Source organism: Tachypleus tridentatus, chromosome 13, assembly GCF_004210375.1.
Source record: "Tachypleus tridentatus isolate NWPU-2018 chromosome 13, ASM421037v1, whole genome shotgun sequence".
Lineage (NCBI taxonomy): Eukaryota > Metazoa > Arthropoda > Merostomata > Xiphosura > Limulidae > Tachypleus > Tachypleus tridentatus.
Window position 1 is genome coordinate 17,436,799 of NC_134837.1, and position 27,697 is coordinate 17,464,495.

The 27,697-nt window shown below is 36.9% G+C and overlaps 1 protein-coding gene across 3 annotated transcripts in view; it reads right to left on the minus strand.

The window, feature by feature from the left end:
- Positions 1-17,876: 17,876 nt before the first annotated feature.
- The window catches only part of LOC143238996 (neural cell adhesion molecule 2-like), a 414,991-nt gene continuing 405,170 nt past the window's right edge, over positions 17,877-27,697 (minus strand). For all 3 annotated transcript variants that reach the window (XM_076479701.1, XM_076479699.1, XM_076479700.1), the window contains exon 13: positions 17,877-19,724. In XM_076479701.1, coding sequence (XP_076335816.1) covers positions 19,695-19,724 — 30 coding nt within the window. In that variant the 3' untranslated portion in view covers positions 17,877-19,694. The remainder of the gene's footprint in view (positions 19,725-27,697) is intronic.

The following is a 27,697-nucleotide window of genomic DNA, read 5'->3' on the forward strand; positions in this document are numbered from 1 at the left end:
AAAACAAACAAACAAACAAACGTTTTATTCGTAAAATCGTACTGAAATGACACATTCAATTTCTCTTTGAAAATTAATAGGAAATGTTAATATGTCGAGAAAAGCTGAGAGCGCGTGCTTGAAAATAATCCCTATATTAATTCACTAACAATTTCAAATATTAAAAATCTTAATGACCAAGACACGTTAAAGTGAATAATTTTTACATTAATCCGTTCATTGTTACCTTTAAAACAATATGAAAACGTATCCTGAGTTCTGTATGTACGAAAAATAAACTCTTAGAGCATATTCGAAGTGTTTTTGCAGGACTCTTATTTTCCTTTATGTTATTGATAACTCTAAAATATTTCTTCGTCATAATTTTTAGCTTTTACATTAAGTATAATTACCTATACTGTACGTTTTGTTGTTGTGATGTACTATAAACACATGTTAGTCAAATAAAAATATCACTAAAAATATATATATATGTGTTGTAGGTTAAACTTGTATTTATAAATATGGCGTTCAGCTTTAGTTATATTCCTTTTGCTTTGAAGGATTCCATTGGACGTGGCGTAAACGAGAGGCATTTTCTATTCTCTACCACTTAATGCCAGGTTAAGCTGCTTCACGTGTTATTGGGAATTTTTGCCGCGTCACAGTGTACAGTGTCAGATCAACAGACAGAATTCACGAAAACGTTTACTGGTCAAAGATCCCCAATTCACTGGGGATTCCGTTTGGTAACACAATCAAGTTTAGCAACTTGTTTCTCTAATTAAATAAAGACAAGTTGGTAAGATCTTAAGTGGAATTAGTTCTAGAGTTGAATTATAGCTGTACAACAATAAGCACGCATGTAGTAGTTAAGCGAAGACAATTCCGTTTATAACATTTTCAAACGCAAAAAGTAGAAATAGCACATACATCGTTCTTAGGAGAAAGATTTTAGTTATTCGTTAAACCGTTAAAGCTTTCATTGGAAGCGCAAATTATGAAACAAGAAACGTTCTAGGTGCCATCTGTTGCGGAAATAATCACAAGTAACTTCAAGAAGAAAATTGTAAGCTGTACAATATTGTCTCAGCATTAAAGTTGACTGTTTCTACGTTTGCAAGTTGTTGTTGTTGTTTTGAATTAAGCACAAAGCTACACAATGGGCTATCCGTGCTCTGCCCCACAAGTATCGAAACCCGGTTTTTAACGTTGTAAGTCCACAGACATACCGCTGAGCGACTAGGGAGTATGGTTGCAAGACTTCGTTACTAAAGATTAGTTTCTTAGCGTATGCTTAGAATTTCAAAAACCTTCCCAGTTGCTCAGCTGTATGTCTGCGGAGTTACCATGCTAAAATCTAGGATTTGATACCCATGGTGGGCAGAACACAGATAGCCCATCGTGTAGCTTTGTGCTTAACTCAAAAAACAACAACAAAATAAACAAACAGAATTTCAAAAAATCTATATCCCTTGAAATAGAAACAAAACCATATAAATAATTAAATATATATTTAATTATATATCAAACATTTATATGTTTGATATTATATTAAACTTGTTATCTTTGTTTGTTTGAAATGGGTGTAAAGCTACCCGAGGGCTATCTGCGCTAGCCGTCCCTAATTTAGTAGTGCACGACCAGGGGTAAGGCGGCTAGTCATCACCATCCATCGAATAGTGGGATTGACAGTAATATTATAACGCCTCCAAGGCTGAAATGGCAAGCATGTTTGGTGTGACGGGGATTCGAAACCGCGACCCTCAAATTACAAGTCAAGTGCCTTAGCCATCTGGCTAGAGGAAAAAAAAAAATCTAATGAAAATTGTATATATTCATAGTGTTAATAATAGAGTCATAGGAACACCTTGTGCTAATTAAAACTGTGTATATTTATAAAGTTATTCGCACTTTATACGAAGATTTTGTATCCGGTAAAGTATTTGTATTCCTCATGACTGCTACTAGTGGCACTTTTATATTTAGTTCTCGAAAAAAAATTTTTTTATCCAAAAGGATTTTCAATATATGTAATCCTAAATAATGTGACATATAGAATTTTTCATATTATTCAAAAAAGCATAGAAATTCGCATATCAAAGTCTAAAAACTTATAGTTCAATCAAAATAAGAGCAACACCCTCATCCGAACAGTGAACTTTATTCTTAAACATACTCGCCCTTTCAGCCGTGGAGGCGTTATAATGTTACCGTCAATCCCACTATTCGTTGGTAAAATAGTAGCCTAAGGGTTGGCGGTGGATAGTGATGACTAGCTGTCTTTCCTCTAGTCTTACACTACTAAATTAAGGACGGCTAGCACAGATAGCCCTCGGGTAGCTTTGTGCAAAATTCAAAAACAAACAAACAAACACTTATTCTTAAATAAGGAAATTAACTGAACAGACATTGCGTTGATATTTGGGATATCTCCGTGCATCCACATACTCGTTGCGAATTAATACACATGGAGACGAAATTGAAAGAGGACCTCAAGATTCGGACTATTTGTTTTGGGAGACAAATGAGCGAATAAAATAAGATAGCAGGAAATCTTCTTGACCACTTACTTGTCTTGTTACCTTACAGAGTTTCAATGAATTTTTGAATCCGCGGTCTGCTTAAAAGTGGAGTTGAAAATACAGATATTATGTGTCATTGGAGATCTGCGGAGATTTGGCTCTAAGACTGACCGTACCTTTCTTCACATAACATTGTTGTTTCACTGCACATTGCGATACCAGGGAATAAAGAGTGTGTAATCATGCCTGTACTTAAAATATATTGTCATCAATAGCAGTTAATAAAACGGTCCGGAGGCTGAATCTTTGTTCTAATAAAGTTGATATAAGTAGATAACGTATACGTCATCTTACGCTGTTTAAAATAGTCCCTTTTTTATACCTTGCTTTACTTACTAACTTTCGGAATTGCAGCCAATCTCGTTACCGGTCCTTGTTTCGTTGAAATGGTTAGAAAGAGTCGTTTTTAATGTAAACATACTGTAAGAAATCTAATTTTTTCAAGAACAAGTTCTAAAACATTTAAATAATTCGACAGCAGAGAAGTCTTGTGCACCTGACCCTCCTGGATATTTAAAAATTAATCACACCCAAATACCTACAAAGAACAAGCGAAGCAGATAAGTTTGTTTTTCATGCTGTGTTTTTGATTCCTGAACAGTTTTTACCTAAGCTAGAAATTTAGTTTTATTTACATTTTTCTTAGTTGTATAAACTCTAAAAAGTACGATCCTGCTCGTAGAGTTTTAGAAAAACGGATATTTAAATTTTTTTTCGAGAAACACGTGACGTGGTTTATATTTAGTTTTATAGACGAGAGCTAAAAACGTTTGTCACTCTGTTTAGCACAAAGTGTGGTCCAAAGCATACAACAGATAATACAATAAACACCCTACTTTATGAGTATAGAAACTTCCTCAAGGAACTGAAGTGGACAGATCACTTTAAAAAATAACCTACAAACAACATGGATTCGCGGTTCTTTTAGTGAAGTAATACCTCAACAAGATATATTTTCTGGTTTTTCTTTTATCCAATATATTTTGAATAACGTGAGGTTACTGCAAACTTAATAGACTATTCTCTGAACAGCATTAATTTTTTATTCTCTTAACGCAACAATTTCTAAACATCAGGGGTTTGAGTTTCTCTTGATCCAGTAATTTGTCAATCTGAGGAGACTGCTCTTCTCTCAATCCAGCAGCTTTTATATTACACAGATACACGTTCGAAATTAGATATCCGTTATTTCAGTGTATTGACTTCTTGACGAGTTTTCTTTGTAATTAGCAGAATTCTTACAGGTATCATTTAGTTATTTTTTATTATTTGTTATTCAAAACGAATATTAAGTAGTTTTTTTTTCATTTAGCAAAATTTATCTTTAACCTGTTCAGTGCTGTAGACGAGATAACTCGTCCAAGCCGATCGGTAACACAGTGCCACGGACGAGTTAATTCGTTCTTAACTTCAACGCAAGATGACAGCACCATACATGCATTTGACCTACTTACAAATTGATTCACTTTCGATCCAAAATGGCGTCACGAAAAAGTTACAAAATGCAGAAGCATTACAGTTGTATTGTACCAGCTTAAATACTTAGCAATCAACAGGTTAATAGCGCAGACAGCTCTTGGGTAGGCTATGCGCGAAATTAAAACTAATCAATATTATTTAACACCTGAAGACACAAGGAACAGAACGTGGATACAAAATGAAGTATTTACGACTGTAAAGAATCTTCCATCATAATCAAGTTTTTCATAGATTTATGAAATAATTTGAACAGTAGGATAGGTGATAAGAAGAGATAAGAGCAGTGAACGTTTTAAATAAAATAATAAATTTATTATTCGTTTCTTCACTACTTAAACGGAAGAAAGTTATTTTGACTGTTTCGCTTAATTTACTATGTTTATCTATTTAACTTACATATTTCAAGGATTCTTTAATGTGAATTTGACAAATTCATCCTGTAAACTGCAATTAGTAATTCAATAAGAAGTCGTAGATATGTCAGTGACTCTTGTAAGTAGATATGTCAGTGATTCTTATAAGTAGATTTGTCAGTGACTCATATAATTAGATATTTCAGTGATTCTTATAAGTAGATATGTCAGTGATTCTTATAAATAGATATGTCAGTGACTCTTATAAGTAGATGTGTCAGTGATTCTTATAAGTTGATATGTCAGTGACTCGTATAAGTAGATATGTCAGTGACTTTTATAAGTAGATATGTCAGTGACTCTTATAAGTAGATGTGACAGTGATTCTTATAAGTAGATGTGCCAGTGATTCTTATAAGTAGATAGGTCAGTGATTCTTATAAGTAGATGTGTCAGTGACTCTTATAAGTAGATGTGTCAGTGATTCTTATAAGTAGATATGTCAGTGATTCTTATAAGTAGATTTGTAAGTGATTCTTATAAATAGATATGTCAGTGACTCTTATAAGTAGATATGTCAGTGATTCTTATAAGTAGATGTGTCAGTGATTCTTATAAGTTGATATGTCAGTGACTCGTATAAGTAGATATGTCAGTGATTCTTTTAGTGATATGACAGTGATTCTTATAAGTAGATATGTCAGTGATTCTTATAAGTAGATATGTCAGTGACTCTTATAATTAGATATGTCAGTGATTCTTATAAGTAGATGTGTCAGTGATTCTTATAATTAGATATGTCAGTGATTCTTATAAGTAGATGTGTCAGTGATTCTTATAATTAGACATGTCAGTGACTCTTATAAGTAGATATGTCAGTGATTCTTATAAGTAGATGTGTCAGTGATTCTTATAAGTAGATATGACAATGATTCTTATAAGTAGATATGTCAGTGATTCTTATAAGTAGATTTGTCAGTGACTCATATAATTAGATATGTCAGTAATTCTTATAAGTAGATATGTCAGTGAATCTTATAAGTAGATGTGACAGTGATTCTTATAAGTAGATATGCCAGTGATTCTTATAAGTAGATGTGTCAATGATTTTTATAAGTAGATGTGTCAGTGATTCTTATAAGTAGATATGACAATGATTCTTATAAGTAGATATGTCACTAATTCTTATAAGTAGATTTGTCAGTGACTCTTATAATTATATATGTCAGTGATTCTTATAAGTAGATGTGTCAGTGATTCTTATAATTAGATATGTCAGTGACTCTTATAAGTAGATATGTCAGTGATTCTTATAAGTAGATTGTCAGTGATTCTTATAAGTAGATTTGTCAGTGACTCTTATAATTAGATATGTCAGTGACTCTTATAATTAGATATGTCAGTGATTCTTATAAGTTGATATGTCAGTGACTCTTATAAATAGATATGTCAGTGACTTTTATAAGTAGATATGTCAGTGACTCTTATAAGTAGATGTGACAGTGATTCTTATAAGTAGATATGCCAGTGATTCTTATAAGTAGATGTGTCAATGATTCTTATAAGTAGATGTGTCAGTGATTCTTATAAGTAGATATGTCAGTGATTCTTATAAGTTGATATGTCAGTGATTCTTATAAGTAGATATGTCAGTGATTCTTATAAGTAGATGTGTCAATGATTCTTATAATTAGATATGTCAGTGATTCTTATAAGAAGATGTGTCAGTGATTCTTATAAGTAGATGTGTCAGTGATTCTTATAAGTAGATATGTCAGTGATTCTTAAAAGTAGATTTGTCAGTGACTCTTATAATTAGATATGTCAGTGATTCTTATAAGTAGATATGTCAGTGATTCTTATAAATAGATATTTCAGTGACTCTTATAATTAGATATGTCAGTGATTTTTATAAGTAGATGTGCCAGTGATTCTTATAAGTAGGTATGTCAGTGACTCTTATAAGTAGATGTGCCAGTGATTCTTATTAGTAGGTATGTCAGTGATTCTTATAAGTTGATATGTCAGTGACTCTTATAAGTAGATATGTCAGTGAATTTGATAAGTAGATATGTCAATGACTCTTATATGTAGAAATGTCATTGACTCTTGTAAGTAGATATGTCAGTGACTTTAATAAGTAGATATGTCAGTGACTCTTATAAGTAGATTTGTTTTAATCACCGTGTAAACTGGACTCAGTAAGTCAATAAAGAGTCATATATATGGAAATGACTCTTATTTGTAACAATGTCTTGTTGATTGTGTAAACTATAATTAGTAATTCAGTGAAGAGTCAAAGGTTCTGAAATTTTTATGTCGTTAGATACGATAGTGACTCTTATACGTGTAACATTATTAAAGATATTAAAGAGAATTGAGTAAAAATGTGGAGAAAATGTGTTTCTCTTTCTTTTACGTGACTGATAATAAAATATCTAAAAAACATTTCTAATATACACATTGAAACTTTATACATTGAAACTTCACACATTGAAACTTTATACATTGAAACTTTACACATTGAAACTTCACACATTGAAACTTTATACATTGAAACTTTACACATTGAAACTTTACACATTGAAACTTTTTCAGTTTTCGTGTATTTTGTAAAAAAAAAGTAGTATGCTTCAAATTGTTGAATTTTAGGTAACGGTGACATCAAACGTTTCAAACTAACCAATCATAATAAAGCAACAAAGGTGAGAAGCGTACAGCAACATAAATTAACACATTTTAATGAAATTTGTTACATATTGATACAAAATTATTTCATTTGAACGAAGCTGGGACTAAACAATTTCTGAAAGTTCACAATGTTCAAATCACAACACTGAAGAGACAAAAAAAGGAACGATTGTTTTCAAATATCAACCTCATCCATTATCTCCAGTTACACCTATAACTACCCTAAGGAGTCTATGCTGAAAAAAAACACACGCTAGAACACCCGTTCGTGATACCTGAGAGGCTATGCCACACTTTGTTCTGTGTGGCTTATGAGCGAGATTATGAACACAATGTCAAACATAACGCTGCTTGACATGGCCAGGTGATTAGAGTTCTGTAATTGTAATCTATAGTTTTGAAAATTGTTATCTGTGGGTCGCAAGTTCGAATCCCCGTCACACCAAACATGTTTGCCTTTTCAACCGTGGGGGTGGTATAACGTGACGGTTAATCCCATTATTCGTTACTAAAAAAGTAGCCCAAGAGTTGGTGGTGGATGGTGATGACTAGCTGCCTTCCCTCTGGTCTTACACTACTAAATTAGGAACGGTTAGCGCAGATAGCACTCGTGTAGCTCTATTCGAAATTCAAACCAAACTCCACCACCTTTCATAAAGTTTCGGCTTTGAATTGTTTTTTGTTTCTCTCCCAAACAGAATAAGTCCTCAACTAAAAAGTTCAAGTTATTAAAGCATAAGAAACTATGACTGGCAAACACAGCTTAAAACTTCTTATTCGGAAAACGCTTTTAAACGAATTGTAAAAATGGAGTAAAAATAGTATAAGCTTTTTTGGTGATTAAAGATTATCAAATAGTTCTTTGTTTGAGAGATTTCTTACGATTTGAAGCTACTTTCCACATTTCATCAAACGTTCGCAGAAGATGAGAAAAAAATATGAAAACTTCTAACCTTTCCATTTTTACTCTGAACTTAGCATTCATTTGAAAAGAAAACTTGAGTAGTCTGTAAAACATCAAAAGATATTTTTCATTTCCACGTGAAATGTTAAAAAAATAACTGAACTTTTTAAATAAAGTTCAGAAAATCAAGTTGAAAAAGTTATGGTCTTAAAATAACTGAAAGTGTTTTAATGTTGTTTCATTAGTTAATCAGATTTTTTGTTATTCAACTTAAAGCCATAATGAAATAAAAATCCCGTTAGTCAGAGTTTCTCAAGAATAAAAGGTACTGAATGCGTTTAAAAAGAGTCAGTAAACGGTTCGTTGACTGTCAGCTGCAAAGATCTCTCGTTGTGCCAGATGACTGTCTTTGTTGTTTTCGAACATGTCCTTCTGGTTCTACAATGTACGCTTGATGAAAAATACAAAAGTTACTTCTTATTTCTGAAAACGACATGAAGATACTCAGAGTCTCGCATGAGTGTTTTTTACTGTTAAGAAACGTCTTTAAATTTTGCTGTACCTTCAAATACAGCTAAATACAGGGTGTTCGGAAAGTCACTGTGCAGTTTTGTAATCATATTTTATTGAGTCTATTTCAAGCCAGCAGCTGATAGCAGTGTTTAGAAACAAAATAAGAAGGATCCAAGCCTGTACTGATGCCAGTGGGGATCACTTTCAACATTGTTTATAATTGTCATTCATATTTACCTCCAGTATTCTGTATTGAAACATGTCTGTTAATAAATATATAACTCCACAGTGACTTTCCGAACACCCTGTACAATGATGAAGGAAGAACGCGATATAAAGAGTACAAATGGTATGTACGCAGGTGTTAAACAGGCTTTGACCCATTAAAATTCTTATTTTTGAAAACTACCTTAATGTGCACTAGGTGTCACGGCAGAAATATATTTGTTTTCTAATGTTGGTGCGTAGCAACACAAGTTCTATCTGTGAAAGTTATTCTGTAAATCAACAGCACTTTCTGTCTGCGCCTCTGCTACTTTAATCAAACAGTGATATTAGACTGTCACTCTTATAACTGACACACAAGTACGGAGCACGTTTTTTTTTGTTTTTTTTTATGGTAACGCTTTTAGGGTTATGAACAGTTTTTCTCTAGAAGTCCATGGCCGTTGCAGCTAGGATCCTCATTGACAGAGTGGAAATATTTTTAAAGAGACAAAGTGAGAACATATCAATCTTAAAGTTAGAATATTTCTTGTGACACTTGAGTTTGTGTGTCGGTGTTATGTTAAATATATATGTAAAAAACGACTGGTTTGGGTAGAAAATTTTTATGTGGAAGAGCGAACAACGTTTCGACCTTCTTCGGTCATCGTCAGGTTCACAAAGAAAGAAAGAGGTAACTGACCGATAGCTGACCACATGTTTGAAGGGGATTGTTACCAGCTGTTTTCACATATATATTTCTCTACAAGTGGGTTTATTTCTCATCGCTGAGTGTTATGTTAAGTCACATTGCTGTTTACGATTATCTGAAACAACGAAATAAAGCCTAAAATGTACTTCCTATACATGAATAAAGAATTTTTTTTTCATTTCACGTCCAATGCACAGAGTACCTGAATATTACTAAACCTTTGTGGCAGAGAGCAAAGTCATCTTGAAATTTACACTAGTCAGCTCCACAAAAGTTATCCCGAATTGTTGGCACCAGGACTCGAGGATCTCGATGTAATTGTAGGCAATGAGGACACCTTTAACAAAACGCTCACACTCTGGCTAGAGGTGCAGTTCCATGTTGCCTGATCTCGTGAATATCACACTCTGGCTAGAGATGCAGTTCCATGTTGGTTGATCTCGTGGATATCACACTCTGGCTAGAGATGTAGTTCCATGTTGGCTGATCTCCTGGATATCACACTCTGGCTAGAGATGCAGTTCCATGTTGGTTGATCTCGTGGATATCACACTCTGGCTAGAGTTACAGTTCCATGTTGCCTGATCTGGTGAATATCACACTCTGGCTACAGGTACAGTTCCATGTTGGCTGATCTCGTAAATATCACACTCTGGCTAGAGATGCAGTTCCATGTTGGTTGATCTCGTGGATATCACACTCTGGCTGGAGATGTAGTTCCATGTTGGCTGATCTCCTGGATATCACACTCTGGCTAGAGACGCAGTTCCATGTTGGTTGATCTCGTGGATATCACACTCTGGCTAGAGTTACAGTTCCATGTTGCCTGATCTGGTGAATATCACACTCTGGCTAGAGGTACAGTTCCATGTTGGTTGATCTCGTGGATATCACACTCTGGCTGGAGATGTAGTTCCATGTTGGCTGATCTCCTGGATATCACACTCTGGCTGGAGATACAGTTCCATGTTGGTTGATCTCGTGGATATCACACTCTGGCTGGAGATGTAGTTCCATGTTGGCTGATCTCCTGGATATCACACTCTGGCTGGAGATGTAGTTCCATGTTGGTTGATCTCGTGGATATCACACTCTGGCTGGAGATGTAGTTCCATGTTGGCTGATCTCCTGGATATCACACTTTGGCTAGAGATGCAGTTCCATGTTGGTTGATCTCGTGGATATCACACTCTGGCTAGAGTTACAGTTCCATGTTGCCTGATCTGGTGAATATCACACTCTGGCTAGAGGTACAGTTCCATGTTGGTTGATCTCGTGGATATCACACTCTGGCTGGAGATGTAGTTCCATGTTGGCTGATCTCCTGGATATCACACTCTGGCTAGAGATGCAGTTCCATGTTGGCTGATCTCGTAAATATCACACTCTAGCTAGAGGTACAGTTCCATGTTGGTTGATCTCGTGGATATCACACTCTGGCTGGAGATGTAGTTCCATGTTGGCTGATCTCCTGGATATCACACTCTGGCTAGAGATGCAGTTCCATGTTGGCTGATCTCGTGAATATCACACTTTGGCTAGAGGTACAGTTCCATGTTGCCTGATCTGGTGAATATCACACTCTGGCTAGAGGTACAGTTCCATGTTGGCTGATCTCGTGAATATCACACTCTGGCTAGAGTTACAGTTCTATGTTGGCTGATCTCGTGGATATCACACTCTGGCTGGAGATGTAGTTCCATGTTGGCTGATCTCGTGGATATCACACTCTGGCTAGAGGTACAGTCCCATGTTGCCTGATCTCCTGGATATCACACTCTGGCTAGAGATACAGTCCCATGTTGCCTGATCTCGTGGATATCACACTTTGGCTAGAGATGCAGTTCTATGTTGGCTGATCTCGTGGATATCACACTTTGGCTAGAGATGCAGTTCTATGTTGGCTGAGCTCGTGGATATCACACTTTGGCTAGAGATGCAGTTCCATGTTGGCAGATCTCCTGGATATCACACTCTGGCTAAAGATGCAGTTCCATGTTGGCTGATCTCGTGGATATCACACTCTGGCTAGAGATGCAGTTCCATGTTGCCTGATCTCCTGGATATCACACTTTGGCTAGAGATGCAGTTCTATGTTGGCTGATCTCGTGGATATCACACTTTGGCTAGAGATGCAGTTCTATGTTGGCTGATCTCGTGGATATCACACTTTGGCTAGAGATGCAGTTCCATGTTGGCTGAGCTCGTGGATATCACACTTTGGCTAGAGATGCAGTTCTATGTTGCCTGGTCTCCTGGATATCACACTTTGGCTAGAGATGCAGTTCTATGTTGGCTGATCTCCTGGATATCACACTCTGGCTAGAGATGCAGTTCCATGTTGGCTGAGCTCGTGGATATCACACTTTGGCTAGAGATGCAGTTCTATGTTGGCTGATCTCGTGGATATCACACTTTGGCTAGAGATGCAGTTCCATGTTGGCAGATCTCCTGGATATCACACTCTGGCTGGAGATACAGTTCCATGTTGGTTGATCTCGTGGATATCACACTCTGGCTGGAGATGTAGTTCCATGTTGGCTGATCTCCTGGATATCACACTCTGGCTGGAGATGTAGTTCCATGTTGGTTGATCTCGTGGATATCACACTCTGGCTGGAGATGTAGTTCCATGTTGGCTGATCTCCTGGATATCACACTCTGGCTAGAGATGCAGTTCCATGTTGGTTGATCTCGTGGATATCACACTCTGGCTAGAGTTACAGTTCCATGTTGCCTGATCTGGTGAATATCACACTCTGGCTAGAGGTACAGTTCCATGTTGGTTGATCTCGTGGATATCACACTCTGGCTGGAGATGTAGTTCCATGTTGGCTGATCTCCTGGATATCACACTCTGGCTAGAGATGCAGTTCCATGTTGGCTGATCTCGTAAATATCACACTCTAGCTAGAGGTACAGTTCCATGTTGGTTGATCTCGTGGATATCACACTCTGGCTGGAGATGTAGTTCCATGTTGGCTGATCTCCTGGATATCACACTCTGGCTAGAGATGCAGTTCCATGTTGGCTGATCTCGTGAATATCACACTTTGGCTAGAGGTACAGTTCCATGTTGCCTGATCTGGTGAATATCACACTCTGGCTAGAGGTACAGTTCCATGTTGGCTGATCTCGTGAATATCACACTCTGGCTAGAGTTACAGTTCTATGTTGGCTGATCTCGTGGATATCACACTCTGGCTGGAGATGTAGTTCCATGTTGGCTGATCTCGTGGATATCACACTCTGGCTAGAGGTACAGTCCCATGTTGCCTGATCTCCTGGATATCACACTCTGGCTAGAGATACAGTCCCATGTTGCCTGATCTCGTGGATATCACACTTTGGCTAGAGATGCAGTTCTATGTTGGCTGATCTCGTGGATATCACACTTTGGCTAGAGATGCAGTTCTATGTTGGCTGAGCTCGTGGATATCACACTTTGGCTAGAGATGCAGTTCCATGTTGGCAGATCTCCTGGATATCACACTCTGGCTAGAGATGCAGTTCCATGTTGGCTGATCTCGTGGATATCACACTCTGGCTAGAGATGCAGTTCCATGTTGCCTGATCTCCTGGATATCACACTTTGGCTAGAGATGCAGTTCTATGTTGGCTGATCTCGTGGATATCACACTTTGGCTAGAGATGCAGTTCTATGTTGGCTGATCTCGTGGATATCACACTTTGGCTAGAGATGCAGTTCCATGTTGGCTGAGCTCGTGGATATCACACTTTGGCTAGAGATGCAGTTCTATGTTGCCTGATCTCCTGGATATTACACTTTGGCTAGAGATGCAGTTCTATGTTGGCTGATCTCCTGGATATCACACTCTGGCTAGAGATGCAGTTCCATGTTGGCTGAGCTCGTGGATATCACACTTTGGCTAGAGATGCAGTTCTATGTTGGCTGATCTCGTGGATATCACACTTTGGCTAGAGATGCAGTTCCATGTTGGCAGATCTCCTGGATATCACACTCTGGCTAGAGATGCAGTTCCATGTTGGCTGATCTCGTGGATATCACACTTTGGCTGGAGATGCAGTTCCATGTTGCCTGATCTCCTGGATATCACACTTTGGCTAGAGATGCAGTTCTATTTTGGCTGATCTCGTGGATATCACACTTTGGCTAGAGATGCAGTTCCATGTTGGCTGATCTCGTGGATATCACACTTTGGCTAGAGATGCAGTTCCATGTTGCCTGATCTCCTGGATATCACACTTTGGCTAGAGGTACAGTTCCATGTTGCCTGATCTCCTGGATATCACACTTTGGCTAGAGATACAGTTCTATGTTGGCTGATCTCGTGGATATCACACTTTGGCTAGAGATGCAGTTCCATGTTGGCTGAGCTCGTGGATATCACACTTTGGCTAGAGATGCAGATCCATGTTGGCTGATCTCGTGAATATCACACTTTGGCTAGAGATGCAGTTCCATGTTGCCTGATCTCCTGGATATCACACTTTGGCTAGAGGTACAGTTCCATGTTGCCTGATCTCCTGGATATCACACTTTGGCTAGAGGTACAGTTCCATGTTGCCTGATCTCCTGGATATCACACTTTGGCTAGAGATACAGTTCCATGTTGCCTGATCTCCTGGATATCACACTTTGGCTAGAGATACAGTTCTATGTTGGCTGATCTCGTGGATATCACACTATGGCTAGAGATGCAGTTCCATGTTGGCTGAGCTCGTGGATATCACACTTTGGCTAGAGATGCAGTTCCATGTTAGCTGATCTGGTGAATATCACACTCTGGCTAGAGATGCAGTTCTATGTTGGCTGATCTCGTGGATATCACACTTTGGCTAGAGTTACAGTTCCATGTTGCCTGATCTGGTGAATATCACACTTTGGCTAGAGATGCAGTTCCATGTTGGCTGATCTGGTGAATATCACACTCTGGCTAGAGATACAGTTCCATGTTGGTTGATCTCGTGGATAGCACACTTTGGCTAGAGATGCAGTTCCATGTTGCCTGATCTCCTGGATATCACACTTTGGCTAGAGGTACAGTTCCATGTTGCCTGATCTCCTGGATATCACACTTTGGCTAGAGATACAGTTCTATGTTGGCTGATCTCGTGGATATCACACTTTGGCTAGAGATGCAGTTCCATGTTGGCTGATCTCGTGGATATCACACTTTGGCTAGAGATGCAGTTCCATGTTGGCTGATCTCGTGGATATCACACTTTGGCTAGAGATGCAGTTCCATGTTGCCTGATCTCCTGGATATCACACTTTGGCTAGAGGTACAGTTCCATGTTGCCTGATCTCCTTGATATCACACTTTGGCTAGAGATACAGTTCTATGTTGGCTGATCTCGTGGATATCACACTTTGGCTAGAGATGCAGTTCCATGTTGGCTGAGCTCGTGGATATCACACTTTGGCTAGAGATGCAGTTCCATGTTGGCTGATCTCGTGAATATCACACTTTGGCTAGAGATGCAGTTCCATGTTGCCTGATCTCCTGGATATCACACTTTGGCTAGAGGTACAGTTCCATGTTGCCTGATCTCCTGGATATCACACTTTGGCTAGAGGTACAGTTCCATGTTGCCTGATCTCCTGGATATCACACTTTGGCTAGAGATACAGTTCCATGTTGCCTGATCTCCTGGATATCACACTTTGGCTAGAGATACAGTTCTATGTTGGCTGATCTCGTGGATATCACACTTTGGCTAGAGATGCAGTTCCATGTTGGCTGAGCTCGTGGATATCACACTTTGGCTAGAGATGCAGTTCCATGTTAGCTGATCTGGTGAATATCACACTCTGGCTAGAGATGCAGTTCTATGTTGGCTGATCTCGTGGATATCACACTTTGGCTAGAGTTACAGTTCCATGTTGCCTGATCTGGTGAATATCACACTTTGGCTAGAGATGCAGTTCTATGTTGGCTGATCTCGTGGATATCACACTTTGGCTAGAGATGCAGTTCTATGTTGGCTAAGCTCGTGGATATCACACTCTGGCTAGAGATGCAGTTCCATGTTGGCAGATCTCGTGGATATCACACTCTGGCTAGAGATGCAGTTCTATGTTGGCTGAGCTCGTGGATATTGATAATTGCATTCTTATCCTCAGAATAAAATTTTGCTCCAGTCGTAAAAAGTTATTCCAATTGGATCCGTTGATCATTGATCCAGTTGAGTCTCATCTAACTGGTAAGGAAGGGTTTCCTTCTTATCCGTCTTGCTGGAAGACTGCATAAACACATACGAGACCAGACGATGTACGCATTGACAAATGGCCTCTAAGGTTTTCTGCCGTGCTTCTTAGAGACCCATTTATGATCCTACAAACTCATATGACTCAGAACGCGATAGTCACCTGCTGTGGAAGCTTTCTTCCTACCTCTTCCCTTCCTGGTCGTCCCTCTAGTTAAATTTAATTCCCGTCAAAAGTCCCTCTATGCCCAAGGAAATAATGGCCAGATTTTAGGTGGAGTTAACTCGTAACACTTTATCATGATAGCAGATAATGCACGTTGTATCAGAATATTTTTGTGTTTTCTTTTCAGTTGGAGTTTTGTAGCTTTGGCATTTGTACATGTGTGAGTACGTCAATGCTCACGTTTAGCGATGTAACGATATGTTTTTTGTAAACCAAAGCTGTACACCTTTTACATTCATAAGTGAAATAAACCAGAAAGACTAGATAATACCTATAAGTAGCACTCTCTGATGTTTCGGTGGTAAATCCGATAGCTTATGGCGCTGAATATCAGGTTTCGATGCCCGCGGATTGCAAGGAATATATAATCCATTCAGTATCTTTGTCGTTAAGCGGTAATTTTGTGTCTTACATCGCAACTACTTGTAAGATTACAAGTTTATCACACATTAACAGTTGATACTCCTTCAGTACAGGCACACAAAAGTCACATTAGTCACATCATAACGGCGTGTAATTGTGTCACAAGGAAGTAACATTTGTTACAAAGTAATAGAGTTTAATCGTACACTCCTGCACAGAAAAGACATTTAGGTCACACATTAACATGGAGTGCTCATGTACTCTTGTCACACTAGAGTGACGTTATTTACGGAGTATCGGTGTGTACTGATGAATGTGTCACAGCGCAGTGACTAAGTCACACTGTAACAGTGTTTATCAATCTATTCCAGTACGACTTCGCTTTAATTAGAGGGCAACAGTGTGTACTTGATGTATTTCAGCCACACTGCACTTATGACGATACTTACAGGGCAACAGTGTAAGGCGTGTAATGATGCAGCCTTACAGGGTTACACTAGATGTTAATAGAAAATACGATACTGATCACAAACAGAAATATTTTTGTGCGTATTAGTTCAGAACAAGAAAATACTGTTTTCTTCCTTACGAATCACTCATGGTTTATGCCATATACTTATTCATTTATTATCTGTTTAAGAACAAACAAGAAAATGTTCATTTTAATTCATTGGTTTTGGTTTGTTTTGAATTTCGCACAAGGCTACTCGAGAGCTATCTGTGCTAGCCGTTCCTAATTTAGCAGTGTAAGACTAGAGGAAAGGCAGCTAGTCATCACCATCCACCGCCAACTCTTGGGTTACACTTTTACCAACAAATAGTGGGATTGACCGTCACATTATAACGCTCCCACAGCGAAAAGGGCGAGCATGTTTGGTGTGACTGGGATTCGAACCCGTGACCCTCAGATTACGATTCGGGTGCCTTATCCACCTGGCCATGCCGGGGCCCATTTTAATTCATAGGAACTATAAAAATATTTTAAAAATTATTCAATGACTATTTTCTAAGGCTTACTTTTTCTCAACATAGATTTATCCTAATGTAACACGTGAAAATTATTTTTCACTCAATTATTAATATAAAAACTATTGAAAGGAAAATTATAACTGTTAATTAAAATGTGAACTATTTCTGAATATATTATATTATCTATAACATGTATGGCCCGGCATGGTCAGGTGGATTAAGGCGTTCGACTCGTAATATGAGGATCACTGGTTCGAATCCCAGTCGCACCAAATATGTTCGTCCTTTCAGCCGTGGGTACGTTATAAGGTGACGGTCAGTCTGCTGGTAAAAGAATAGCTCAAAAGTTGGCAGTGGGTGGTGATGACTGGCTGCCTTCCTTGTAGTATTAAATTGCGAAAGTAGGGACGACTAGCGCAGATAGCCCTCGTGTAGTTTTGCTCGAAATTCCAACCAAAACTATAAAATGCGTAACTTCTGAAATATTACTAGTATATTTGTTTGTTTCAGATTAAAGCCACTTTGGACTATCTGCCCTCTCCTTTTCGGGGAATCGAATCCCGAATTTCAGAGTTGTAATTCTGTAAACTTACAATATCAGACCGGAGGGTGTATAATTAAATGGATGATTAGTTGTTTTTTTTAATTCAGAAAACACGATAAAACACTGATATATATATATATATATATGTAAAAAGATGTTAGCTTATTCTTTATTATACACAAAACCTTAAGTTATTGAATAAATTAAAGCAACTACAGAACATCCGCATTAATATGGATCAAGAATCAGTGAAATATTTACAGCTTTACGACGTTAAAGTCGATTCCACATGGTAGACACTGCGCAGAAAGCCTATTATGTAGCCCTACGCCAAAACAAAAACTAAACAAAGCCATAATATAAATAAAACTAAGTATGATATTTTCCTCACAAGAAATTATTTTTGTTAGTAAATCATGAAACTGCATGTGGAGCTGTTCAGATAGAAACAGGATTCTATTTCTTCTTACAGTTAATACGAGTAGCTCGAGGGTAACGAATGATCGTTTTATAGCGGTATAAGTTTGGTTGTTTGTAATTAAGTATAAAGCTGTGCGATGGGCTTTGTGTGCTCTGCTCGTCAAGGGTATCGAAAACCGGTTATTATCATTGTAACTGTAGAAATACTTATACGCCATTTATAGTGTTGCATGTTTCTTCAAGCACTACAGGGGTAGTTTTGTCTTGATTCTCGTGTCTTAGCTTTGACTTTCATACATTTGACCTTAGCTTTGACTTTCACACATTTGACCTTAGCTTTGACTTTCATACATTTGACCTTAGCTTTGACTTTCACACATTTGATTCGTTCAAGAACAATAAAAATGAACAACAATATCCGATGACAAATAATTATTGTTATTGTTCGTTATTAAGCATAAAGCTACAAAATTCTACCTGTTCTCTGCCCACCACGGGTATCGAAACCCGGTTTCTAGTAGAAAAAGTCCACAGATATACCACTGTGCAATTGGAGAGCATTTTCGAAGGAATAATAGGCAGATAGAATCGTAAACCATACCCACTTTTACTGAGCTTATAAGGTAAAGACTGTAGAACAATAGAAGAAGTTTATGGCACTTAACGTAATCTATGTGAGAAGAGAGCCTGCTTTCCTCAGTGGTGTTCTTGTATTTCTTTAATGTAACAACGACTGCAGCAAAATCCCGTTTCTTTCCGAACATTCCTTTACGTACACGTCTCAAAATAACTGAATGCAGCAATAAAACCTTTTGTACCTTTTGGAAAGTACTAGAAACTAAAAGAGCACTAAATTATTCATAAGTTATGGGTGTATATATATATATTCATAAGTTATGGGTATATATATATATATATATATAAGAATTACGTCTAATATACTTGGAATAAACACTTGCCATAGAACGAATTATATAAGAGAAACAAAATCTTTAAAATAACTAAAGAATAATAGAAAAATAAGTTATAATTAAGTATAGCACTAACACGCAGGACAGGTTTGACAATGCAGGTAAAATATATAATAGATTCGAGTTGATAAACGATACGCCACACGTTTTCTAAGTACATTACGTATCGACGTATTTCATTTAAATTTACAAACATTTCAGGAATCGAATCCCATATTCTGAATGCTCCGTGTTCATTGAAAATGTTCTCAGTCAAGTTTATTGAGAAACAGAAACGTGTTATATTAAAACATTTATTTATCAGTTGCACGTTAGAGGGAGCTGTGCTTGTTGACTGAATGAGACTGTATCGAAGAACGAAAGAAGCGACATCAGGTAAGGCGGTAATTTATAGAACAATAAATAACATGTATCGTTCCTTTACGTATGAGAAGATAAGGAGAGAAGTTTCTTTGTTCATTAGAGTCCACCAAATGTCTTTGTCATTATGCTTTCACTGTATAGTCAAGGTTTTCTCCAATAATGCCACATTTCTTTTTATTTTTAAAACGCAGCCAGGTATGTTTGTTTCTTAAATATTCTGCATCCTCTATGAGACGAGGGACGTGCTTGGGCGGATCTGGGAAGAAAATAATAGAAAAACAACGTTAAACAGATTTACAGTCTTTCTTAAATAATTTAATCTAAGGAAACTACATTTTTTCAATCCAGATTCTACATATATTTGTAATGCAGAATTAGTTTTTCAACAAGAAAATGACGTTATTTTCTGTTTTTAAAAGGAAGTTTCTAGAGGAATTATACCCAAAGCAATGTCAGCGATTTGTTATTGTTTCTGACACCAAATCGGAAATTTTGTCCTAATATCAGATATTAATTTTTAATAAACTTTCTAACGTGTATGTTATAAACTTATTGTACATTCGATTGTGTTTTTTTTAAGACACATAGATTAACTAATATAATAAAGTATTTACTTCATACAATGCCCTCTAGTGGCACAGCGGACTTGCAACGGGGTTTCAGTTCCCGTAATGGGCAAGGCACAGAAGCCTATCGTGGTTAAATTAATACAAACAAATACTCTTTACAAACTAGCATAAGACGTGTAAAACTAATGTCTTAAACTAATTCAGAGGATCAGCGTACTTTTTTCGAGTTCTTCAAATGTAGATGAATGAGACGTAAAGTAATAAATGAGTACAAATCACCCTTTACGACGCTACAATCAGGGGTTCGATTCCCCTCGGTGGGCTCAGCAGATAGCCCGATCTGGCTTTGTTGTAGGAAAACACATACACGCAAATTACCTTAATCACCTGATAATAACCAACCTAACGGCACAAGTTAGGTTTTTATGGCTCACCTGCTTTATGGTGAGAGAAACATTCAAAGGTATTGAATGTGCACATGTTTGTAAAAGAAAAGAAATCCAGGAAATGTTTGAAATTAATGTGAGTAGTGTGCAGTCGGTGCATATGCTTTGTTCAGAGGTGAACGTCCACAAGTACAATTGATTTATACGTCTAACTCATAGGAATAAAAACACCCACAAATACAGTTGATGTACATGCTTGGTCTAGAAAAAGGTACCCACAGATAAAGTTAGTGCGCGTGCTTTATTCAGAGCGAGAAGTCTACAGAAACAGTTGATGCACTTGTTGGCCTTCCAAGAAACGTCCACAAACACGTTCCACAATTCAGATATAAGAAATATGCTGTATAAGGTTGGATAAAATACGTACTGATATTATTTGTCCAATGAGTGTTCAGGCTTAGAGACATGAAGAAGAATTAGTTATACAAGTGAACCTCATGTACATTTAAAGAAACACTTTAACAAGTGTGTATCATATAGTTTACAGATAAGTCTTGTATTTAAATTAACGAGGAAAAGCTCGTGAGCCACTTTCATTATCTTCTGAAGTTATTTCGTGTTCATTTGTGGTTCCCTATCCAGGTTTTCCTGCATGTTTAAATATGCAAACTGTAGTGGTTTTGTTACATGTCACATCGTTCCACATCACGAAACTAATAATATTTTCAGACATCTTTATCTCATGACATATATACAGGATATACTGTATGGACATATAAGTTTTATATTAATAGTTCTATTTCCCGAAACTATCTGACTGTTCTTAACCATAATATGTTTAGTATTTCTGTACATATTTGACTGTATGGACGTCATTCATCTGTATCCTCTTTAGTTAAAGATATTGAATGTTCCACATACTGACTCAAAAATTGGTATTCTGGGGTTTTTCCTTAAGTGGTTAAAATGATGCTCCATCTACTCAAGGGTTCGATATTATATTCTATATACTCTGTGGTTTGATATTTTGGTGTTTGTATTTGAACGAATGCATTATGTGTTATATCTCTAGGATTTAATATTTGAGGGGCCCAGCATGGCCAGATAGGTTAAGGCTTTCGACTCGTAATCTGAGGGTCGTGGATTTGAAACCCCGTGGCACCAAACATGCTCGCCCTTTTAGCCGTGGGGGCGTTATAATGTGACGGTCAGTCCTATTATTCGTTGGTAAAAGAGTAGCCCAATAGTTGGCGGTGGGTTGTGATGGCTAGTTGCCATCATTCTAGTCTTACACTGTTAAATTAGTCCGTGTGTGTATGTATTTTTAAAGAAAATTAATACTCATTAAGTTACGTAAACGAAATCAAAAGAAAGGAATGCATTAAAAACAGAAAATCCAAACAACTGATTGATTGTATTAGTTCGTTATGATCAAAACAAGCCGAAACAAAAATTACAAAAATAAAAAAAATATGGTGTAGCAGTTGAAAGGATCCCAGGATACAAGCTGTAATGTCGGATATAAAATGTACTACATGTAGGTATGTATATATATATCTGTGTGTGTGTATATATGTACTGAATGTTTTGTGCAGTGAGGGTTTGTCATCTCTGGAACATTTTAACTATTTTTTGTGTATTATATTTCAGATATCCTTAAATGTTCATATCCTGAAGTTTTTGCCTCTTAACGAGTCATCTAATGACTCAGTAAAGGTGTTATCATGACATATATATAATGATTAAAATTTTAACATCACCGACTGGAACCTTTATAATCACTGTGATGTTGTTTAAATCACGTGGCAGGTACGTTGTTATAACTATGATATTACTACATGTCATAACAGAAGCGTTATCCTAGCTGTAATATTTTTACATGATGTGTTGGATGGTGTGAAATGACTGTAAAATATTTTACCTCTCACAATAGACCGTATGATTATTGTTCTGATATGTTTTTCATGTCGTATTAGCTTATGTAATTATGGTATTAATATTTTTTACTTGTCATAATAGACTAGGCGATTACCAGTTTATGACTTAGATGGTACAGAAAATAGTTTGATCATGATTGTGATATGTTTTGTATGCCATAATACACTGTGGGATCATATGTGAGATATGTTTTGTATTTCATAATACAACCTCGATAAATATAGAGCGTGCGCATTTTCTAGATATGTAACATCAGCCGGGTCCTTTTTCAAAGACTCTTTTAACTTTCAATCTATTCTTAATCAACTAAACCATAAAGCCTTAATGGCCAGTTTTGATGTAATCTCCCTCTTCACAGAAGTCCCAACAACTGAAGCTTGCAAGATAGCTTTAGAACTTTATATCCAAGACCCCATCCCACTGATACACAACCCCAGTAATCATTTAGCAGCCCTTATAGAATTCAGTACCACCAAAACTAACTACATGTTCAATAACCAAAACTACCTAGAAATAAATGGCCTAAGTATGGGGAATCCCGTGTCACTAGTTCTAACCAACACTTTTATGACACAGATTGAATCTCAATTTATAAATTCAGCCTCACACCCACCACTATACTGGTACAGATATGTTGATGATACAATTGCTGGATTCACATCTACAGAACACACACTTAGTTTTTTCAACCACGTTAACTCTATACACCCCAACATTAAGTTCACCTGTGAACAGGAAAAAAAACTATCCAAACTGCATTTATTAACCTCAAAATAACTAGAACTGATACACAATTCAAAACAGAGATACACAGAAAATTCACCCACACTGGATTATACATTTCCTGGGACTCAGTACATGAAACAAAACAAAAACTCACCATATTAAGAAACCAAATAAACACAACCACAAAACTATGTTTAACTGATAAAATTAACAATGAAATCAACAAAATAAAACAACACTTCATCAACATCAACAAATTTCATCAAAACCGTGAAAAAATTATACACACACACACACACCTAGACCAACAATAAACAAACAACAATAAATCCCAAGATACAACAAACTACAAAACTTTACACTGCTGCGTACCATATGTTCTCGACATAAGCGAAAAAATAACCAACATTTGGAAAAAATTCATAACAAAACATAACATTCCAGTAAACAGCAAATTTATTCAAAAGCCAGGTACAAAACCAAAGTCCATGCTACGTAACAACTACACTGACAAACACAACACCAATATAATTTATAAAATACAATGCAACAACTGCCACAATTTCTAGATTGGAGAAACAAGCAGAAAAATAGAAACTAGATTTTAAAAAACAACAAAAAACAACCTTCACACATTTTTGAACACTGCAAATCAAATAAACACAACATTACCATATAAAACATCCAGATACTAAGTAGGGAAACTAATATAAACAAACGCAAAATCAAAGAAACCCAACTTATACAACAACTAAAACCGAAACTAAACCAATATAAAGGAACACCTTTATACCTACACTAATTAATAACCTAACATCCACCTACAACGCCCCCTACAATCCGATACCTGTTTATACTCTCGTCCCTAAGACACGTGTCCGTCAACAGTAACATTCAAACACTCTCTTTCTTAACCTGAAGATGACTTAGGAAGGGCGTAACGTTGTCCTCTTCTTATCAGTACAAGTGTTAATACCCATACCAGCCGTTCTGAGATATATAGTGTGATATGTGTTGTAAGCCATAATACACTGTGTGATCATGAGTGTCATATGTTTCGTATGTCATTGTGTGATCATGAGTGTGATATGTTTCGTATGTCATAATACACTGTGTGATCATGAGTGTCATATGTTTCGTATGTCATAATACACTGTGTGATCATGAGTGTCATATGTTTCGTATATCATAATACACTGTGTGATCATGAGTGTCATATGTTTCGTATGTCATAGGAGAATGCTGGATCATGATAACGTGTTTTAGATGACATATCATGGCATGTTTTACATTTCACAGTATTCCGTTTTATAACGATGGTGACACTTTATATTTACTATCTAGACTATTCGATCATGATTTTGATATGTTTCATATATCATAGTGAACAGTGTTTATAGCTAGTAAAATCCCCCCCCAAAGAAATAAGTAAAACCGGTACTTGTACCAACAGATGTTTAAAATATCACCCCCAACCAGCCTCAACACTGTTACCACATGAGTAGATGTTTGTTCTTACACATCTCGCGTTATATCCTTAATTAAACTGTGCACTCTCAACTGGTTTTCTTCTTCTTTTACTATCGTCAAATCAATTTTGACCTAATCAGTGATTGCTTGTCGTCGCATGACAGCACTGAAACATTGACCAATGAGAAAGGACAGACCGACGTACAGTATGTCTTCAGGCTGCTGAAGAGTAAATGAAATTTTAGTGGCCAAACAGGAAAATGCCCTTGGCAGTTATGTGGATGAAATGGAAAAAAACACTCATATGTTGGGACTAAAATATATTTCTTGTTCACAGAAAGAAACAAAGTTACTTTAAACTGATGCGGTGCTTTGTATCATAACAAATGTGAAATTGGCTAGACAAGTGATTAAGCTTTTAAATTACAGTTTTATTTGGCCAAAGGTGATTGTAAATATTTGATGTCTTTAAAACGGCATACTTTTGTCATAATTAGCCACGTGCACAGTGGAAAACTCACTATGAAATACCCTTTAATTAAGTCCCCTAGTGGCACAGCGGCATGTATGCGGACTCACACCGCTTGAATCTGAGTTTCGACACTCGTGGTGGGCAGAGCACAGGTAGCCCATTGTGTAGCTTTGTGCTTAATTCTAAATAATCTATCAATCCTTTAACTAAAGTGTTCTATCATTCTTCTCTGATTTCTTTATCCCATTAAAATCTTATAAAGTTACGTGTAAGAAACATTGGTTGAAGAAGTGAGGAAGTAGTTAGTTGTTGGTCAGTTTATGATTGAAGTGAGAGGGAAGTGATCGCCTCTCTAAATTCAGCTGGTATGGAGACTATAATAACCGCTATTTTTATGAAGCTTTGAAATACGGTTCACGAGAAATAGCTGTAAGGTCAGAAGGAAAGCCAAAAGTGCTAAATGAAAAAGGATGAAAAGACCGGAAGGTAAGAGAGAGAACAAATAAACCAAAAGAGACGAAGGAAGAAAGTATGTGCTACCAGTAAGAAACAAAATATGAATCTTCAATCTGCATTTATTAAATACCTGTAATAAATATCAGTTTGTTATGAGTGAGTACAAACAATCTAAATGCAATTGATTCACATAAAAGATAAAACTTAGTGTTAGTATAATACAGTAATAATGTGAACACGTGTTACAATAATAGCACGAATTATTTACTTTTATTTGTCTCTCATTTCATTGAACACGCATTATTATAGTGACATGCAACATTCGAGGGCTGTTCAAAAAATACGCGGACTGTTTGAATTGCGTGGCTCCAGTTGGTTCCAGGGGAATCCGCTTGGTGTCGCTAGGTTCGCACAGACCAGCTGATTACGACGCCATTTCCCGATTGCAGATATCATCATTTGTGTATTAGCTACGCGGTTTTAAGTGAAGTGCAATTTTTTCGTTTGGCGGATTTCAGAATGAATAACCTGAAGGAGCAACGACTTGCTGTGAAATTTTGTGTTAAACTTGAAAAATCTGCGACTGAAACTTTTGCTATGCTTAACACGGCTTACGATGATGTTGCTATGAATCGTACGGCATGTTTCAAGTGGCATGAACGTTTTAAGGATGGTCAACAGTCCATTGAAGATGATGAGCGTCCTGGACGCCCTTCCACGTCAACTGACGACCCACACGTCGACAAAATCAACACCTTGGTGCGGGCAACTCGACGTCTGACTGTCAAGGAGCTTGCTGAAGAGTGTGGGATATCAGTTGGATCTTCTTACGAGATTTTGACCGAAAAATTGAAGATGCACCGCGTTGCTGCGAAATTTGTGCCTCAGATCTCGTGAGTTTTTGGCCAAACACTCGATCACTGTTCTTCCCCACACCCCCTACTCACCTGACCTTGCACCTTTCGATTTTGTCTTGTTCCCCAAACTCAAAAGACCCTTGAAAGGAAGAAGATTTGAGACGATTTCCGAGATTAAGGCAAATGCGACGAAGGAGCTGGAGGACATTACAAAAGAAGCGTACCAGGACTGTTTCAACAAGTGGAAACACCGTTGGGATAAGTGTGTGCGTTGGGGAGGAGAGTACTTTGAAGGGGTCCCAGACCTGTAACTTCTAAATAAAGTACATTTTGTTTTATGACGTCAGTCCGCGTATTTTTTTTGAACAGCCCCCGTACTGTCACTGTTTAACCCTAACTCCATTGAACTCTGTTACGACAGTAACATGGAGATAGTTACTATGGATTATCACTTTATTGGACACTAATTATTATGGTAACATGTAGTTGTTGTTTCGTTTTTTACTTTGGTCGTCAGTATATTGTTGTAAATTTATCTTAATAAGATTTATTTTCTACTTTCTACTGTCATTCTCATGGTATCATCAAGATATCAAGGTATCTCATGGTATCATCAAGGTATCAAGGTATCTCATGGTATCATCAAGGTATCTCATGGTATCATCAAGATATCAAGGTATCTCATGGTATTATTTCATTGAATCCACATTACCATAGTAACGTAGTGTTCCCTAATTTACTGTCATTATTCTATTTCAATATTACCATAGTAACGTAGTGTTCCCTAATTTACTGTCAATATTCTATTTCAATATTACCATAGTAACGTAGTGTTCCCTAATTTACTGTCATTATTCCGTTTAAATATTATCATAATAACGTAGTGTTCCCTAATTTACTGTCAATATTCCGTTTAAATGTTACCATAGTAACGTAGTGTTCCCTAATTTACTGTCAATATTCTATTTCAATATTACCATAGTAACGTAGTGTTCCCTAATTTACTGTCAATATTCTGTTTCAATATTACCATAGTAACGTAGTGTTCCCTAATTTACTGACAATATTCTATTTCAATATTATCATAATAACTTGGTTTTTACCAATACATTGATTATAAGTTGTTGTTTTTTTTATTACAAGTTACAACTTAACACTAAAGAAAAAGAGATAAAAGTAATTATTGTAATTCTATAAGCCAAACGGTTTCTTAATATTGAGTCTAAACTTAGTCAGTTAAACACTGACCTAAACCCAATACAAAATAAAAAAATACGTTTGTTGTTTATCTTGAATTTCGCTCAAAGCTACACGAGGGCTATTTGCGCTAGCCGTCCCTAATTTAGCAGTGTAAG